We start from the raw sequence: 21261 nt of genomic DNA, 5'->3' as shown, positions 1-21261 counted from the left end.
GAGAGAGAAGGCATTAGCAGCTGGGGGACCAAGAAGGGTCTGCGTGAATGTTTAATCATCGGGAACCCGGGAAATCGACAGCGTTTCCCACTCCGATGTTGTCAGCTTATCACAATCTGTGGCGTGTGCCGAAAGGCGTGCTGCAGTATTAAATAAAAGATAGAGTTTAAGGAAACTGACAGAAATAGTTTATTAAAGTGCTGCATTTTGCCTTCATGCAAGATGAGAGCGACTTTCTCATATTCGCTAATCCCCAAACAAAATAACCATCAAGAAATATTAAAATACACATTTTATTAGTTTCATTTAATTTCTTAATTGCTCAAATTCAGTTTACCAATTTATTGCTGTGTGAAACGCTTAGAGGCAATGCGTACATTAAAGGGATTATTTACATGTAATCCCTCCCTCCCAGAGGAGAGGAACTGATCACTTATGAATCCTGATTTAGACTCTGTAACAATACCAGATGAATGAAATAGTTATTGTAAAATGATATAGTCAGTAGACAAATAATATCATAGCAGAGCGTCATTTAACAACCACAAGAACGTACCTCATTTTTGGCAAGAGGTATGTAAGCCTCTTTCGGGAAGTACTGGTGACCAAACTGAAATCGGCTTCCCATTTCTTTGGCCGTCCTGTTTTTAACTGACAGATGTGGGAGATGTGTTGTCTCTTAAGATTGTAATCAAACAGTGTCTGGGAGTAGATGGGATGATCTCAACCTGGACTGGGAGTCCCATGCAACGCAGTGGCTTCTGGTGATATGCTTCTGGATACCCTAGTGACAGTTTGCCCGATACTAAAGAGCCAAATTTAAATTTGGAGGGAAAGATAAAGAAAGGAAAGAAAAGTCACAGGAACAGGGAACATAGAACTGGCAGGGCCCTTAGAGATCACCTAACCGGACACGTTCATTTTACAGATGAGAAAGCTAAGGCCCAGAGAGGATAAGTGACTTCTCCAGCGTCACACAGGGAGTAAGTGTCAGAGCTGAGATCTGACCCTAAATCTTCTCCACTCTAAATCCAAAGATTCTTCCAGTGCAGCTGATGGTCTCATGGCTAGATCCCACTAAGTAATTGTGAGAAGCTGCAAAGGGCAGCTGGTTTCCATGGCCTGTGTTAGCTGATCTACTAACTGTTAAACTATTCAGGACAGGAAAAGCCCATTAGTGACCTGGAAAATGACTTTTTCTTGTCCTGTTGCTGATGCCTCCCCCTTTTCTGTGGTACTTGTAACCCCAGTGCATTTCCTTTGTAGCATTATTGCCGTACGTGAAAGAAGACGAGAGATACAAGATGGATGGGGTTGGAGGGCAGCCTATAAAATTAGCCCAATCCTAGAAGCAGCGATTGCCCCCTTATGCAGCCCGTAATCCAAACTGGGGCCACCTCTAACGTTGGTGAACCATGCAGGACTTTAGCCAGAGTCTGACTTCTCTGGCATTCTTACATCCCTTGCTCTGCGTTGGTAGGCAGTCTAACCACATACAAAATAAAACATAACTACCCTCGAGGAGATTTGTACCATCTATTTTATTAGATTGAAGTCAGAACAAGCTGATACCAGCAGGGAAAAAAAAAACTCAACTCACTGGCTTAGACCCAAGCTGACCTTTTTCATGTGGAAAATTCTCCATGTGATTACAGAGCTAATGAGTAATATTTAATGAAAACATTATGTCTTCTCATATATTCCTAAATAGCACTTTTTTACATTTAAATTTACATAGAAATAAGCCCTTTGTATTGCCTACATGTATAAAAATGCATCCAAGAAAGCTGAAATAAACCAGGGCCATATCTACACGAATCCAGTTCTCCTCACTAAAAACCAAACCGTCCAGTCAATTATACAGGTACACCAAACGTTCAGCTATTTGGTGCTCTAATCTAGTTTTAAAAGCCAAAGGTTTTAGTAGGAATTTTTTTTCACATTTTAAACAGAACTAAATATTTGCCACATAAGTGTAGAAACACCCTCATTTTCTTTCGGGTTCAGTGATTCTTCTATAGCCCACACCCTAGGCCTAATCAAGGAGGGGTCTATGCTGACTGCTAATATAGCCTGTGTTTTTGGACTGAGCCAGATTTGCATTTCTATTCAGTGCCTAACTTAATAGTGTCCTAGAGTTGGAAATGAAAAAGCAAGTAACCCTTCTCTTTTCCTTCTTTTCCCTCCTCTCCCACCATTTCTTTTGTCCCCCTAGGTGGAACTGACAGGCAGCAGTGTATTTGACTATGTCCACCCAGGAGACCATGTGGAAATGGCAGAGCAGCTGGGCATGAAGCTTCCACCCGGGCGAGGCCTCCTCTCACAGGGGACAGCAGAGGATGGAGCCAGCTCAGCGTCTTCATCTTCTCAGTCTGAGACCCCTGAGCCAGGTGGGAATTGCAATCACAATGAGTGGGTTGGCGGGCAGGACCTTTACCAAATGATTGAGCTCAAGTTGCTGGTGTGAAGAGACTATAAATAGGTCTAATGGTATTTAACAATGCTGTGCAAGGCTTTCAGTTTCATGCAGTAATTAAATCAGGAAGAGATTTGAAAATAAAGAGACATTTTAATAAGTATAATAGCAAGGATCTAATTTTGGTTGAACAATACATACAAAAGGCATTAGTTTCTTTAGTTTTTCTTTCAAATGACTGTAAAAGGCTCTGATTTAGAATACCCTCTTCTTGGATTGTTACAGTGGCTAAATGCAATGTACTTATTTATTATTCAGCAAAATCTATGAATAGGTTTGTGTAGAATGAAAAGTACTGGGCACATGCAGAATTCTTGGTTCCTTTTTTTTTTTTTTTAGCATCAGAAGGTACTTGAAAGATGTGAACAGATAAATTAAGGCTAAAAAGAAAACAGTAATGGCTACATTTTAAACTGCCTTTCCACCCTCAGTATTTAATTAGATCAATTGTATAGAGGAATGAACAGAGGTGACATTCCTCATTGGGATTCCTTCCAGGCCTCTTATAGACTTTGCATTCAGAATGTTCCCATTTTCATTGTGTTGTACTGATGATAATTTAAGTATTAGGGGAAAATCCATTTATAAATTAAACAAAATGACTTGATATCCATCAGTCCCCTAGTTCATCAAGCTGTTCAAACACGAGGAAGATTGGCTGGTCGGCCTGGGTCTTCCGAGAGCTCTGGTAATTAGATCTGCGAAGGATTTATTCTTTGCTGATTGGGGCTTTAAATTAATTGAAGTTCCACATTTGTGGTTTTGTCCTTTTTGTACTTTTTTAGAGGAGATATTTCATATTCTTGTGTGGTGGAGTGCTTGGCCAAGCAGCAGTGGTTTAAATGTTAATTTTTCTCATGAGAAGTTTAAGATTTTTAATGAATCAAGGCCTGATTTGAAGTGCAAAGTTTTATTTGCTTACTTGTGAAATTATTTTTGTACTCTTTAAAGATGTTTGTACTGTACTTGATATGTTGTTTTAAAACAGATTCATAAGGCAAAAAAATATTTTATTAGGAGAGAAAAAGGGAGAAACAAATCTCAGGGTTAATATTGGAGTCCTTGAGCTGATAAAGAAAGAAAATAATTCTTTCCATGCCCCTTCAGGAAGATGCTGACTGCATCTAGCCTTTACACAGTAGGTTTTTCTTATGAAAGAAGAAAGAAGGAAAAAGAAGACTATTACCTTTGGGAAATGTTGAACCAGTCCCTGTTCCCTAATAATAGAAAGGGACAGAACTAGACTCTGGCCTCTACAGATGTTGTTATTCTAGACTGGCCACAGCTTAGTGGTGTGGAAGGTTTATAATTTATAAACCCCTGGACACAGACCTAAAGAAACCAATTGTTTGCTAGTCTTTTTCTTTCAATAATCTTCCTCTGTCACAAGGTAGGTTCAAGAACTCATCACACATTCCAACTGAAATGCTCTTGGTCCTAACTTATCATGAATATCAAAATAGGTCCAGATTTGATACTCAAGCCACTATGAAATCTTACACCTTCTACGAAGTATCCATAGACAAAATGACTCTCATCATATTCTTAGAGTGCTCATCTTTCTTCTTCCATCCGTTATTACCTTCCGCAGATAGCCCCAGAATTTCCTGAATCCTTCTCTCTTTCAAAGTTGAATGCTGGTCTTTTCACTGCTTGAAAAAAGCAGCCATTTTGCTCAAGTTTCTTTCCCCTACTCCCCTCAAGAGCTTCCTCTGCTTCCCAGTAGAAGTGTCACTCCCAAATAACAGCTTTCTCTATTGCCTCGGCAGTCCTAGTAAGAAGAGTTTCTCCCCTCCTTATGTGTGATTCCAAAGTCCTTTGGGTGAATGTTATACCTTCTTTGTGTTGAAAATCCTTGGTTTGGGCCATTTCAGACCTTCAGTTCTTAATAACATTGAGATTGACTGCTCAAGTACTGAAAAGCTGCTGAAGGTGCTACCTTTAACCAAATATCTTCACTAATGCAGATGATCCCTCTAAGGGAATTAGTTAAAAAGTTAGTGTCAGGCACTACATCCCAAAGCTGCTTATGTTTCTTAAAAGCTGAAGGAATTTTAACTAGATTTTCTGAATCTTAATAACGTGGAAGAGTGTTTATGTTCATAGCGACATAATCTTTTAAACTATGTTAAGACACAGATTTTTTTTTAAATAGCAGTGTAATTTGGGGGAAAAGGTCTACAAACATATGAGTATTATGAAAATGAAGAGGCTAGTAGGTGTGGAATTTTTCAGAAGGCTTGTGATGTGTTCAGTGTAGCATTACTAAATGACTGAAATCTAAATAACATTTGGCATTATAATAAAAGGAAATAAGAGACTAAACTAGCCTAAGAGGCAATGATACTGGGCTGTAATAAGAATTCTATTGCTCTGAGCAGCCAGTCCTTTGATTGTCTTGTCTTAAATCAGTCTGAAGATAATGAAAGGAAATAATAAAAGGAAAGATCTGGACTGTACAGCCAACCCAAATATATTCTTTGTATGTGTGCATGTGTCTTTCTTGATGGTTGGGTAAATATGATATTTCTTTTAATATTCAGCCCTTAGATCCTAAAGAAACTCTTAGGACATATGAAAAGGAAATGGATTGCCTGGGTTAAAAAAAATTATCATGTTAAAGATTACCACCCTTTAAAGGTTGATTTGACCATTTTGGAGAATGCTTTCCTTAACCTGCAGCCTCCCATGATATTGTCAAGCTCAGAATCTCTGGACCATACAGACTGAATGCTTAATTTACTCTCCATGGGTCTTCTTATATCTTTTCATTCCTTTTAATGGTTTCACAGTCTTGGGATTATGAGTGCCATACCCTTCTTTTAATAAATTCAGCGTAGCTACTGTTAAGCGCTCAATAAATGGAAAACCAGCTGTTTCCAAGGAATGCTAGAGAAATTTAGAAACATTTTCAAACCAAAAGACCCTATTTCTGAGGTTAGGTTATAGAATAACTTGGTCAATTGCCCTTATTTATTTATATATTTTTAAAGAAAAAGTTTCCTTTTCTGTTGCAAAAGCTGTTTTTAGCTTCCTGGTAATAAGCTCCTAACTGTAGGTCTACCGTCAGGAATAACATATCCCAGCCCTGCTTTAGAGTGAATTGAGCCAGGACGAGGGTCCTTGCAGCTTATTGAATGGGTAAGAGCTCATAGAGGGAGAAATCAATACTACACCAGGATTTAGACAACTTAGCAAAATGTATGAGACAGTACTTTGGGTGAAGAATAACTACAACAGCAAATTTAACCCATTGATTCTCTGAGATACTGGCTGTAAGGCTTCCTTTAAAAGTTTCAACTGGAAGCTAGACTGCTACCGGGTGGAAAGGAACAGGTTGAGATAGTCATTTGCTACGTGATTTTTGCATGTGTGTGCCATTAAATGTTGCCGAAATTACTAAGCTCAACAGACATCTTCATTATCAAAACGGAATCGTTGAGGCCCTTATACAGATGCTTATGCCTTTGAGATTAAGGAAATCTGATCAGATCCTGCTCTGACTGGAAAGAACAGAAGCCGCTCATTTTTGCAGACCTTCATGTTCGTCTCTCCAAGGAGTTCATTAGAAGGTTCCCCAATAGATGATAGGATAACAGGTACAAATGGCAGACAAGAAAACAATAAGGAATTTCAACATTCATCTGAAGACTGGCTCGGTGCTTTGTTCCAAAAGCCACACAGATAGGAGATACCTGTACTTTGACAGTTGAATTATTTACTGCCTAGTGTAGTTTTCTGAAATAGCCCCAGTTTCCTATCAATAAGCTGAATTTAGAAGTCAGGCAAGGGAAACCATCTTACTAACCCAGCATCCAACCCTGGTCCCAAGACAGTGTGACTGTATCTACAGCACTTTCTGCTGTACTGCAAATGTCAAACAGAAGGTATAATGGATTTAATATTAGTGCTGGCCAAGGTGTTGAGGGAGCTGTTAATAATGTCACTCCAGTTATTGATCTGAAGCCTTTAAAAATCAAAGAAAAGTGAGAGATCCCCTACTGGGGAAAAGGCACAACAGTGACTGGTTTTTATTGCCAATATATTTCTACATATAGAGTACTGACTTTCCGGAATTATGTGATCACCATTAATCTCTGTGAGATTTTTGGAATCATTATGTGGTAAGATAATATCGGGGTGGGGGGGGACCTGAGAGGGAGGGGAGGATTTATACTTATGCTAATGCTACCAGGCCTGGCCTGCTTCCTTAACATGATAAAGAGAGCTTTGTGAAAGGATAGCATGATGCTCCCAACATCGGTAGAAGTATTCAAATGGTAAGGAAGGGTATTTGCTCTGAGGTTATTCCTAAAGACTGTGATGAGCTGGCAGGATTTCAGAGTTCTCTGAGTAAATTCCCCACCTGAAACGTTCTTCCTCCATCACATAGTCACTTGGTTGAGCCCCGATTCCACTGCTACTTTACTTAAACTCCGAGTTCCGAATCATGTAGTGACGGCTTTAAAATCGGAATGGATTTTGTGCTTACAATTAGTGCTCCTTTTCAGGAGCCTGTCTAATCCTTCAATCTGTATGGCAGTTTGTATGCTATGAAATCCCCACTTTCCATAGTCCCTAACTAATAAATGAAATTAAAATGTATAATTTATGTTGAATGTTTATCAAACTGTAAACACACATTTAATTCTCTTCCATATTCATACAACATAAGCAAAGATAAATCCATCAGATAACTTACCACGGTTATCTCTGATGGATTGAATGTGAAATTTGTCTCTACTATAGCTAGAACAAAAAGCCAGGAGGGTACATGTCACCATAAGCCAGTCTTATTTTGGTTAATAACATCTGCATGTATAAGTGCTGAGCATATCATACAGAAAACAGTTTAACTAGACTGGTTTCATTGTTACCAATGAAAGTTATAAGGTAATTTTAAAGTGGTGCATTTTGGCAATGTTCTCATTAAAGGAAAAAAAAGTCCTGGGGGCAGTATATGTACCTTAATTATTGTTCATCTTTAGAAATAAAATGTTTCTATTTCTCCCAATGTCATTACAAAATCTATTTGATGTTACTCTGGGAAAATGATGAATAAATTCAAAAAGGCAAATTAGTATTAGTATAGGTTTTCTGTTCTACAGTGAATTCATTTGGCTCTAAAGGTGAACATCAGCAATGCCTGTTTTCCCTTATACAGTAATATCCCCTGGATAATAGTCAAGGCCCTTTTATATGACAGCAAAAATGGCCATCTCATTTTCTATAGCACCTCCGGCAGTTAAAAGGTGTCTTCTAGAAGGAGAGCTAGGTGGCCATACTTTCCTTCTTGTTTTATCTAAGTATAGGTGCTACAAGTGTCAATTAATTTAATCGATCAATAAACATTTATTAAGCTACTACTATGTGCCAGGCATTGTGCTAGCACTGCAGATAAAAAAAGAGGCAAAAGATAGGTTCTGCCCTCAAAGAGCTGAAAATTTAATGGTATATATCAATCAAGCATGTATCACCCGTATTTTAGCTGTGCCCTCTATGATCCACACATGTGCTCATACTGGGGATGAGATAATGTTCAAAATACCTTGGTGCCTTTAGCACCTGGAGTAATCACTCAAAAAGCCAATTCTCTCCTACCCATAAATAGGCTACTCTTCAGGTCTAGCTACTGCACCCCATGACTGCAGGCCCAAGCCACCCACCCCAGCTCTTAGACCTTGCTCTCTCTACCGTTTCAAAATGGAAAAATTGCCAGTGAAGTTGCTCTGATTGTAGAAAAATGGCCTCTCTTTTCCTTCTAGGAATCAGACTCTGTAGTATTTGTCTGTCTTTCCCTCCCCGATTCTCTTTCTAATAATCAGTAACCCCATTTTTCAGTTCAAAAAGTATAATTCTTATGCAAGTGAATATGGTGATATCATGGAAGTATGGCAAATAACCCACAGAATACTTGGAGGAGAGAACTCTCTTATCAAAATAAACAAGACGTTAAATTATAAGGGCCAATTTTTCTAAGCCTACAATAATAATAATAATAGAAAATTAATATTATTTTTAAACCCATTATTTGGAGGCAGTTATTTCCTAGATCTCTGCATCATAATTCTGCTGTTTCCTTACCTGTGGTGATGAGGGGGAATTTTTTTAATGTTTCTATAAAATAAAGCTCAAGCTAAGTTGCTAACAGGCAACCTATTTTTTCTCTGCATTTCAACAAAACATGTCCAAGTTGGGTGCTTGATAATTACAATTTATAGGTTCAATTTATAAAGCTCTTACCTTCTTGAACAAAGCTCACAAGTCATTTGTTCTTAATACATACCACTACACAGAAATCTCTCTCCTGTCAAAATTATACCATTCTGGATTCCTCATCTGCTCTAAACAGTAGAGTTACAAAGGATAAGTTACCTGGCATTGACTAAGCCTTGCAGGGTGCATAGATCAGAAGAGGCAAAATTGGTCGAAAACCATTTCCACCCCTAGTGAGCAATTTACTCGCGATTGCTTTGGGGAAAATGCTGGAAATATTGCTTCTGTGCAAAGTTTGCAATGTTTGGTTGTCAGTGTTTTGCCAAGCAGATCTTCTGTGAGCCTTGTTCTTTTGAAACAAAGCTGTTCCTGGGGCTGCTGTGATAATAGTTGGCATTAATAGAGCACTTCATGTATCCAGAGCACACCAACTGGTAATTACAGGAGTTAATTCACACTATCTCCCTCTGAGGGAGGTCAGCGCCGTTATCCCTGTTTTACAGCCATGCAAAATGAATCACAGACGGTGCAAGTGGTCGCCCAAGGCCACCTAAAGTCAGTTGCTGAGCCAAGATTAGAACGGAGCCTCTAACAGTTCAGGGATGAGCTGAAGGAGAGGAGAGTCTAAGGGCTGAAGAACAGGAGAGCGAGAAGGGACCTTGGGAGAAAAGCAACCAGCAAGTTCTCTGGTGCAGTGAAGAGAGCCTTCTTTTCTAATAAGAAATCACTACGCAAACAGGTTTGGAAGTTTGGGTGTTCCATATTTTTTTGTTTTTTTTAGAAGAAACCCATGATTTCATTGTTTTTGAGAATTCCCAGATGAAGAAACTCAATCTAATGCTGGTTAGCAACTCCTCTAATGTGGTATGTATGTACATAGTTGTTAACATGCCATGTCTCCTACTAGATTAAGAAAAACTGTCTTCTACCTTTCTTTGTATCCCCAGCACTTAGCACAATACCTGACGCATAGTAGGTGTTTAATAATTACTTAATTAAAATAATTAATAGTAATAATAATTACTTATTTAAAAAGACAGGGCCTTTTGCCTAGACAAAATGCTAAAAAGTTAAGTGACTTGCCCAAGCTAACATAGCCAATATGTCACAAGCAGAACTTGAACCTAGACCTACCTCACTCTGAGATCTTTTCTTTACCTGATGTTACCCTGAGAAAATGATGAGAAAATTCAAAGAAGCAAATCAGTGTTAGTATAGGCTTTTTAATCTAAAGTAGATTCATTGGTCTCTAAAGGTAAACATGAGCAATGCGTATTTTCCTTTTAATGGTAACATCCTTTGGATAATAGTTATAGCCCTTTTATAGGGTAACATTTAAAAAAAATGAAAACACTGCCAAAATGGACCATCTTAATGTTACCTTATGACTCTCATTTCCTTCATCAGTTGTAGATAACAATACATCCCATGCTTTCCCATACTATGATTTTTGCCCATGTCTTCCCAGAGACCTTCTATAGAGGATAAATTCAACACATTGATGGAGACCCTCCTCAAGTGATTTTTCTATTTCTTTGGTACTCACCACACACATAATCATGATAGTTTTCCATTCCAATAGTGCTTTAAAGCTTATGAAGCCTCTTCTTCAGAAAAGCCTAGTGAGGCGGATAGCTCCAATATTACTATTTGAGAGGCGAGGTGGATAGGGCCAATATTCCTATTTGAGAGGTAGCATTAAACTCCATCAACTTCTCTAGTATTGGGACATGGATCTTCTGTGAAGAAGGAGGGAATAACTATAGCTCTCCCCGGAATAACTATATTCTCCATCCCCCAAGGCCTGATGCCTAAAACCTGCTTGAGAAACTTTTGCCACCGTTCATTTATCCACCATCATTTTCTATGACCTGGATCCATGATACGGCATTGAGAGGAAATAGCATTGGATGTGGGTTCAGCCCAATGTGGTGGCATGTGTCTGTAATCCTTGCTACCTACGAGGCTGAAACTGGTAGATCTCTTGATCTCAGGAGTTCTGAACTAGTCTGGCCAAGTCAATATGGTAGGCCCCAGGAGCAATCATTATTAAAATAAGGTCAGTTATAAAGGTGTTGCAGGCTATGTAAGATAGAAAGACCCTCTCTCAAAAAAATTTGCTTCAGATACTTAACTAGTTTTGTGACTTTGGACAAGTCACTTAATTTCTCCATGCTTCAGTAAGTATCTGGGGCAGCATTTGACTTCAGGCCTTCCAGACTCTTCAGTCTAGCTCTCTATCCACTGTGCCACCTAGCTAATAAAAGAGGCAGTCGGACTAGATAACCTCCTAAGTTCCCTCGCAGCTTTAAATCTACTCTGTTATAATTAGACATGTCCTACTATGTCCTTTCTTTCCCACATATCATCTCCTTTCCCTCATTCTCTGGGCAACAGCATCTGAACAGTTAGAAGATGAGCAAAACTCATCGAGAGCCAGGACCTCCACTTCTGGCCACGTGCACAGACAGGCCCAATGGAAAAACTATCTTTATGGCCTTTCTGCTGTTTTGCACTTTGTGCACCAGGAATTTCCACGAAACCTTGCCGTCTCTTGATTCAGGTCCCTGAAATAGGTGAAGGGCAGCAGAAGCTTCTCAAGTAAATTTTAGGCATCAGGTCTTGGGGGACAGAGAATATAGTTATTCCCTGGAGAACTATAATTATCCCCTCCTTCTCCATAGAGTGATCCATTTCCCAATATTAGAGAAATTAATTAGAGCAGGGCAAGCTGGTGGAACAGGCAACAACAGACAGGCTATGATGCTCCACATTTTCTTTTTTTTTTTTTTGGAGGAGGGAAGGCAGAGCAATCGGGGTGAAGGGACTTGCCCAAAGTCACACACCTAGTAAGTGTGTCAAGTGTCTGAGGTCAGATTTGAACTCAAGTCCTCCTGACTCCAGGGCCCGTGCTCTACTGACTGTGCCACCTAGCTTCCTTGATGCTCCACATTTTCTTGGGCCTTATTTTCCAAAAGATGGAATCATTCATTGCCTACATAGGTGGTAGAGTGGATAGAGGACCTGCCCTAGAGTCAGGAAAAATTACTGTTGTGGTTGTTGTTCATTCTTCATTCTCGAAGACGACCAGTGACATCGCGAGGGTGATGTCTTGACTTGCGTGCGAATAGGATTTAAGTGAGGGAGGGCTGTGCAAAGTCATCAGCCTCACTGTCTTCTCCAGAGTCATCGAAGTCCAGTGTCCAGATATAGGTCAGGATGACTGGCATGGTCATCCAGAAAAAAAGTAAGTTCAACTCTGGCCTCAGACACTTGCTAGCTGTAACACTCTGGGCAAGTTATTTAACCCATATTTGCCTCTGTTATCTCTTCTGTAAAATGGGATAGTAATAGCACCTATACCTCCAGGGGTTGTTGTTGAGAAACAAATGAGATAATATCTGTAAAGTACTTAGCACAGTGCCTGGCACATGGTAGGCACTATGTAAATGCTTGGTCCCTTCCCTTAAATGAAAGTAATAATGTTTGAACTTCTTATCTCATGAAGTTCTTACTAGGAAAGTACTTTGTCAACTCTAAAGCATTGCAGATGTGAAGTATTATTATTTAATTTACTAAAACAACTGGTCCAGACTCTGGAAGAGTAAAGAGTTAGGAGAGTTGTTTACTTCTTCTTCAGGTCGTATATTTTTACTGTGTATCAATTGAAATGCACTACAATTTACCCAATTCAATAAATTTAATTCTGCAGTTATTAAGTGCCCATTGGAGGCAAAGCACTGTACTAGACACTGAATTAAATGCAACGATATATAAGGCATAAGTGTTTTCCTTCTGGGAGTTTACAATTTAGCATCTGTGCATGTAGGTAGATATGTATGGACAGGGATTTAGAGGGCAGACAAGATTTGCATAATAATAACCATAATAAAAATGCAACAGAAGTGCATGGAAGTACAAAGTATTATATAAGATCTGAGGAAGGAGAGATCACGGAAGGCCTCATGAAGGAAGTGACATATGGGTTAGGCCTGGAATGGCAGGTGAGATTTCACCAAGTGGAGATTGGAAGGGGAGGACATCTGAACCTTGGGGAATGGGATGAGCAGAAGCAGAGAAGCAGACTGGCAAAAGAATGTTTGTGGAGGGTGGCTCAGTTTGTTTGGCTGGATTGGATGTGTGAAGGGGAAAGCGACATGAGATAAGGACAAAGAGGAAGTTTAGCGACTTCAGAATGCCTTCAGTGTCAGGCTAGGGAGATTTTCATTTTCAATAATGGAATTGTATGAATCAAATCTGTGAATTAGGCAGATTAATTTGACAGTGGCATATAAAATGGATTGCAATGGAGAGAGACGGAAGGGAGACTAGTTAAGTGCAACTGCAGTAGTCCAGACAGAATGTAATGAAGCTTTAGACCAATTATAGTGACAATAACTAACATCCATACAGTGATCGCTACTATGCTGAGCCATTTACAATTATTATCTCATTTGATCCCCATAACACCCCTGGGAGGTAGGTATTATTGTCCTTATTTTACAGATGAGGGAACTGAGGCAAAATCTTAAGTGACTTGCCCAGGGTCACACAGCTCGTAAGCATCCAAAACCAGATTTGAACTTACATCTTCCTGACTCCAGGCCCAGCAGTCTATCCACTGCACCACCTAGGTGACGAAGTAAAGGGAAAGCAAAGACAGATGCAGCATATTTCAAAGGTAGAAATGAGGCGCCTTGGCAACTCAAGAGTGGATGTGGTTTAGTGGAAAGACTGCTGCAATTGGAGATAGAAAACCTGAGTTTAAATTACTGATCTGACACTCGTGAATTGTGTCGCCATGGGCAAATCGTTCACCTCTCCAAGCCTCAGTTTCTTCATCTGGAAAACAGAGATAATGATACTTGAACTGAGGCAATACATGACCCAGTGGATAATGGGCTGCCCTTGGAGTCTGAAAGACCAGGGTTTAAGTCTGGTTCGGTCAAATGCTAGCTGTGTGACCATGAGCAAGTCACTTAATCTCTCTGTGCCCCAAGCAAGGCTCTAAGATTGTAAAGTTGGGGTGTATTGATAATCTATAATTGGGGAAGGAGTTCTAAGACTGGGAATTTTTTACACTTATGAAATCACTGGTCACAAAAATATACTCACATGAACTTACAGGATCGTTGTGCAGAAAACACTTTGTAAATTTTAAATCACTAAATAAACTTGTCAGCGTTGGTGTTACTATTGGTGGCATGTGATTGGATGTGGAAGCAGAAGAAGAGAGGGGTCAAAGATTACTGTTAGGTCTTCAGCTTGAGTGATCTGGTGACTACTACGCCATTTATGGAAACAGAAAATTCAGGGAGAGAAGGAGATTTTCAAGAAAAGAGTTTGCGCTGGAATGTGTTGAGTCAGATGTGTCAACATCCAGGTGAATATTTCCAGGAGGCCCATGGAAATGCTGTTTATGGACTCAAGAATAGGTCAAAGTTGAAGGTATTGATATAGGAGTAGTGGTGAAAGTTGAAGATATGGGAAGAGCTGATACAAAGGGAGATAATGGATAGAAAGGAGAGAAGAGGAAAGTGTAGAGGGGAGGAGAGGAGAGGGAAGGAGAGAAGAGGGGATGAGAGGAGAAAGGAGAGGAGAGGAGACAAGGGGGGAGAAGAGGAGGAGAGAGAGGAGGGGGGATGAGAGGTGAGAGGACAGGGGATGAGAGGAGAGGAGAGAGATTGAAGGACAGAATTATGACAAATAGCTATACAGAAGAGGACTTCGTGAAGAATGCAGAGATGGTATGATTGTAGGCAGGAAAACCAGGAAAATTCAGTGTCATGAGATGCAAAGGAATGACAGCAACAACAATAATAATTACCAAAAGATAAAAACTCCTTTTACTACTGATACTTACGTAGTATTTTAAAGTATGCAAAATACATTATTTCACCCAATCCTCACAACAATCCTGTGAGGCAAATACTTAAAGAATCATTAATTCCACCTTAAAGATGAGTAAATCAAAGGGCTTAATTTATTTGTCCAGGATCACACAGCTAGTATTAGGAATGGGATTTTAACTCAGGACTCTCCTGACTCCAAGATGAATGGCCATTAGTACCAAATGCTGCAGAGGAGCAAAGGATGCTGGGAATGAAAAAAAAGGCCATTGGATTTGGCAAGTACAATGGGAAGGGACCTTTGGTATTATCTAGTCCAAATCCTAATGAAATCACAATTTCCATCCACGACATCGCTGACAAGCCTCCACTTACATGGTGATGGGGAACTTCCATCCGCTCCTCACAAAGGCAGCCCATTCTACTCTAAGACAATTCTAATTATTATCATCTCTACCTTGTTTTATACTTTTCAGTGAACATAATATATCACATGTCCCAAGTATAGTGAAACTTCCTTGAAGGCAGGGATTGTTACATTTTTGTCTTTATATCACCAGCATCTAGTCTATTGTCTTGAATATAATGAGGGGTTAGTAAATCACATAAACCACAAAAGTTTGGAGTTGGAAGGGACCTTAGTGGCCATCAAATCCAACTCATAGCTATGAAGGAATCCTTAGAACAACCTGAGCCTCTGCTTAAAGACCACGAGTGAAACTCATAGTCATCTACTACCTCCCAATGCAAATGTTGGAACGGAATGCCAAGAGATATGCTTCTCTGTCAATTCCATCTGTTAATAAAAATACTGATGCTACTTGGGGACAAGCCAAATGATCAAATCACATAAGTCTTCTCATCTCCAGGCTAAATATCCCCAAATCATTTGGAAGATCTCCTTGTAGTGTGGTGTCAGTCTCTTTATTATCCTAGTCCCCAACCTCCGGTTACATTCCATCTCTTGCCTATCCCTTAAAAATCTGGCACCCAGAATCAGATAAAGTATTCCAAATGTGGTCTGACCAAGGCAGAATACTGTGGGGCAATGACCATCCTTGGGCTGTCCACTAGATTTCCATTAGTGAAGCCTAAGATCTCATAAGCTTTTCTGGCTGCTATTCCCCATTGTTGACTTCTTTTTAAACTTGAAGTCTATTATAAAATGTGTGTGTGTGTGTGTGTATGTGTATGTGTGTAGTTGTTGTTGAGTTGTTTCAGTCATGCCTGACTCTTTGTGACCCCATTTGGGGTTTTCTTGTGCACTGCTAACTAAGGTGGGGCTCTAAGTGGGGGCAATAAAAGGAGGTCTGATTATATGGCTCCCAAGTAAGCCCAAAACCCCCAGGGTGAAGCCCCCAGTGTCCTAAGGGAAGTTGCTAAGACCAGAGCCAGTAGTAAGAGCTTAAGTTCTGGTTGCTCAGATGATGTTTGATGATGGCTAAAGAGTACATAAAAAGAGAGAACAGAGCTATTTGCTTAGGGCTCTCACTCTTGGCGGTGTGCTGATGTGGAGACTCTGGGCAGCTGTAGTTAAGAGCCCTCCAGCTTGTCAGCCTGGGTGTTCAGACTTTGTTAAACTCTGGTAACTATGAATTGAGATTTGAATTAGACAAAGTCTGTTGATGTTTGTAATTTGTTTGTATTTGCTCTGAAGGTCAGGGTGCTGACTTTTCCCCCTGAGCTGAGTGAATATTCGTATGTTGGATTAAAGTAAGATTGTTAACTCCTTAACTTTGCTTTCCTTAGTAAAGCACATCAGAAGAACCTGGGCTTGCAGTGTTCTTGTTGTTGGGCTCATGTTAGTTTTTCAACCCCACAGCAACTGCTAGCCGAATTGTTGCAACATCTTGGCAAAGATACTGGAGGGGTGGGTTTGTCATTTCCTTCTCTAGCTCATTTTACAGACGAAGAAACTGAGGCAGACAGGGTAAAGTGATTTGCCCAGGGTCAAGCAGCTAGTTGGTGTCTGAGGTCAGATTTGAACGCAGGAAGATGAGTCTTCCTGACTTTAGGCCTGGCACTCTACTGCACTACACACACATACATGTGTATATACATACATGTATATACACATGTATGTAGGTATGTATGGGTGTATGTTTGTATATATGTATATGTGCATAGGTACCCAAACATATACACATACTTATGCAGCATAGGTGGCATATGTCACTTGGGCTGGTACTTTCACCCTGTTTGCCTCAGTTCCTCATCTGTAAAAGCAGTTGTAGAAGGAAATGGAAAGCAGCTCTAATAACTCTGCCAAGAAAACTACAAATGGGGTCATGGAGAGTCAGACATGACTGAAATGACTGAAAACAAGAACACATACACATGCACATATGTGTGTCTGTATGTAACTATCTATACATATACATGTATGTATATATACGCCCATATGTATTTGGCAAAGTGAAATATGTTCTAACCACATTTCTTCTATTCTGTACTTGGGTGGTTCTTAAAGCGATACATCCATATAAAATCTTGTTCTCAGGATTTTAACATGCCTGTTGCTTCTCCTAGACTCTAGACCCCAAGAGATACCAGTGAATTCCTCTTCCCTTTACATTAGCCAGGAAGTTCTCTTGGTCCTGCTTTAGGATAGAACCACTGTTATCATTCAAGTCTTTGCAGTTTCCAGCCTGACTTCTTGATGCATAACATGGTGGGGCAGAGCATAACATGTTGTGTAAAAGAACAAACACTTGTTAAAATAATAACGATCCATTTCATTGAAATACTACCGTTTCCAGTGGCCATCATATAGAAACAGCCGTGGATACTGACTGTGTTCCTTGGGCCCGGGAGGAGGCAGCAGTGCATAGAGCAAGGATGCTGGATTTGAGGTTCAAGCCTAGATTCAATTTCTGACTTAGTCAGTTAGCTGTGGGAGCTGGGTCAAATCTACTCCCCTCTCTGGCCTTCAGATCCTTCATCTGTGAAAAGAGAAAAAAAAGAGGACGTTGGTCCAAATGATCCCTAAAGTTGCTTCTAGCTCTAAATCTGTGATCATAAGGCCTAGATCCATCCTCGTTGAGAAGCATCCAGAAGGGGGTCTGGCAGATAGATGTCTCTGGCAGTCCTGTGGTTGTAGACATTGCCTCTGCACGATGAAGAGAGCTCACTGTAACCTCAGGGCCCTGTGACCACCAAACCTGCTTTCTCATCCAGTTCACTGACCCGTGATGATCTAAACTAGGGCAGGAGGTGGTGGGGAGGGGAGGGAAGATTAAGTTTTCATTTGAACTTTGAATAAATCGATCCATTTGGTGGGGAAGGCCTACAGTGTGATTTCAGTTAATCATGAGTCTGAGTAGCTGAGATTATTAGAATTATGATGGTGCAACGTGTGTGTAGAGGGAGAGAGAGAGAGAGAGACAGGGAGAGAGAGAGAGAGACAGGGAGAGAGAGAGAGACAGGAAGAAAGAGGGAGAGAGAGGGAGAAGGAGAGATGCCCATAGGTCCCCCCATATATGGACTTAAATAAATAAATTAAGAAACTCATTTCACATAGGCCACCAAGCAGCCATGAGATGTTAATGACTTTTAGTCACTGCCAACCTGGGCAAAATTCAAACCAGTGACCCAGGGGTGAAAGGCTCTGTATATCCCATTACCAATCCCCTGAGCCATCCAGTCCCCCATGACAAGGTATTTTATCATACCAAGTGCAGGGCAGTATGATAGCCCCATCCATTGTGCCATCCAAGAAAAATTTTTAAGGCTTCCCATACTCTTTAAAATTAAATGAGAACATTTGGAGGTGGGGTGGGGTAGAGGGGAGTAGAGTATGTGGTTTCTTCTATGAAAAAGCAATAACCAATAAAAGATTTTTGGAACACACATACACACACATTCATATATAATATACACATATATTTCATACATGCACACATATTTATATATGTATATATAATACAAACACATACACATTTTGCACACATATATTTCATTTATACACATACATATATGTATAAAACATACACAATTTAGAGACAAATCAGTATTTCAATACTTTTTTTCATCATGTTTACTTCACTGCACGTTTTATTCTGCCCCTGGATATTTAGTGAAGTGGCATATCTTGGAGTTCCATTAAAAAAGTCATTAGTTTTAGTTTAACATTTGTATAAAATAGATGCGTTAAACCTATGGTGCTTTTTTTTTTCCCAAGCTTGTTTTCAAGTGTCATAAACAAATGACTTAAGTGTCCCACAAGACAAATGTTCTTTAATCATCTAATGCACTCATTTATCCTAAGCCTTAACCTTAGTCCTAAATTAAGTCTGTTGCAAAAACATAACTTCATCTAAAAACACCCATCAATCCTATGTGATTTTGATAAGCGCATTTAAAAAACATAAACAATCAGACAGTTGTCAATCCGGTTGAAGCCCTATCCCATTTAAAAGTTATTCACCAAGAGCCATATCTCATGGCCACAGCACCAGTGGAATTATAAAGTAAAATGGCTGATGTTTTGACCTTTTCTAGGGTTTTTTTTGGTGACATTTTTCTGGGATGCATTAGGGTAAAATAAAAATGCAGATGAGGCAAAATGCAATCCTTGATTCACATCAAATATATTTTATTTTTATGTTTTCTGGAAACATTAAAGTTTAACACATTCTAATTTGCATTAAAGTTTCCTGATGATATGTTTAGGCAAATCCGACGTCATACCTTTTTATTAGGTTTTTTTTGGGGGGGATCATCGTCTTCAAAACCTGACAAGGAATGTGCTCGGTAGTGCTCACGATGATAACAACTACCCCTCCTCCCAAAAAATTGGCCTATCAAGGAATAAATAAAATATGTAAAATGAGACATTTTGCCAAATCATGTACTTAATGCCATGCACTTAATCCTACCCGTGGTCACGATAAAGAGAGAATGAGGCCTGTTTGCTTTGACATACAGAATTTAATTCATCACTGGTCTGGAATTCTTTCAGTTACCAATGGTGCCATTTCACAGGAGGGCAAAGACAATCTCCTTCTTCTTTTTTCCCCTTACTGGCCTCTTCAGCATCTGCAAAAAATATTACCATTGAATTCCTTAGGGTTGCTGTGGATATTGATATTCCCACTGCCCCCATCCTTTTACACACGAGCACACACACACACACACACACACACACACACACACCAACTAGGGCTTTAAAATTCTAAAGAACAGATAAGAGCAAACAGCAAATAGCTGGGTTTAGAATAAACTCGGAAATTATCACAGAGGCCTTCCCTCTGCCACAATTTGTCAAATCGGCTGATAGGAAACAAATTCTATTCATAAAGATTTTATTTGGGGGGGGGGCCCTCTTGTGATTTGGTAGCAATTCAATTATAGTTTTGTGAGATAGTGAGCCCAGAGAGGGAATCCAGACTGACAAGAAATATGACAGGACAGTTACAGAGTGTTTATGCAATTAAACTTTCGCTGACAATACCTGCGGAATGATGAATGCGTGGGCGGAGGTATGTGAGTGCAGGCAATGCCCCACAAGTCTTGCCCATTTTTCATTATTATACAACTGTTCAGATCTTTCAGGAATAGCCTGAAGTCAGGTGGAATAGAGAATGCTGTTCTGTAGCATGTTAACCAAATGCCTCCCCCCCCACTCCCTCCCTCTCTCCCTCCAAGTGATCTTGATGTGCCAGATGATAAAGGTACATCTATTTTAGAGAAATGTTTCGAAAAGATTAAGATTTACCCTGAATTTGACATATATTAATTTTGGATTCCAAAAGGGGTTTTTATTCTTTCTCTATCTGCAACTTTATATCACCTCCAAACTGATAGCATATTGCATAATTAAACTGTGGGGTTATTCATTTTATGCATACAGGTGCAAAAGGGCACTATAAAAGTAGGATTTCACTGATTGTAGATTAAAAAAGAAAAGGAGAAACTTAAAAAGCCTTTTGGAGAGAACCACAAAGGCTCACAGACTAGATTAATTTGGTTGGTCATTGGTTTGTTTTACAGGGCTTCTGTCTTCTAAGAATATATGAAATCAGACTTACAGTATTTCAAAGAATCTAAAAGATTATACTGAATTCTCCCAGCTGTGAACAGGACATATTTAGGGTTTCACCCAAAGCCGTCACGGGGGTAGCAAGGTTCTGAATTTGGCAGTAAGCACTTAAAGTCTGTTGAGTTGGGGGGGAGGCACCCTCAGATGTCTTAAATGGAGCGTTGAGGTAATATGTGCCGACCTCATCTTTAACGAAAACTTGGGAGGGAGAGAAGAGAGACTGATCGATAGCAGCGTAAATTCCTCTTGCGCAACCCATAGCTGGGGTTTGATGTAGAAGAGAAAACATTTCTACCAGTGGTACACAGTGATGGTTAAGAGGTGAAAACCAAAACCACTTTGGCTGAGGTTAACAACTTCCTTCCTCTTTAAATGAATGAGAATTTAAAGGAAAAAAGGGGGATGGGATGATGGCAGTAGTGGTTAAGTTTGTTTCAAAATCCTTACTGTTTTTGCATTCCAGAAAACTTCTGGTGTCAACATAGACAAAACTCCCTGCTTAAAGACAATCTCTCCATCTCTCCCTCTCCCTCCCTCCTCCCATCTCTCTCTGTCTCTCCCTCTTTCTCCCTCTTCTTCTCCCTCTCCCTCCCTCTCCCCCCTCTCTCTCTCTGTCTCTCTCTCTCTCTGTCTCTCTGTCTCTCTCTCTCTCTGTCTCTCTCTCTCTGTCTCTCTCCTCT

General features: G+C 39.9%; 1 protein-coding gene across 1 annotated transcript in view; it reads left to right on the top strand.

The window, feature by feature from the left end:
• The window catches only part of NPAS3 (neuronal PAS domain protein 3), a 1100928-nt gene that overhangs the window by 936664 nt on the left and 143003 nt on the right, over positions 1–21261 (top strand). The window contains exon 6 of the mRNA XM_036769637.1: positions 2216–2390. Coding sequence (XP_036625532.1) covers positions 2216–2390 — 175 coding nt within the window. The remainder of the gene's footprint in view (positions 1–2215; positions 2391–21261) is intronic.

This window comes from Trichosurus vulpecula, chromosome 8 (genome assembly GCF_011100635.1).
Source record: "Trichosurus vulpecula isolate mTriVul1 chromosome 8, mTriVul1.pri, whole genome shotgun sequence".
NCBI classification, from domain to species: Eukaryota; Metazoa; Chordata; class Mammalia; order Diprotodontia; family Phalangeridae; genus Trichosurus; species Trichosurus vulpecula.
This window is presented reverse-complemented; position numbering and strand designations above follow the sequence as displayed.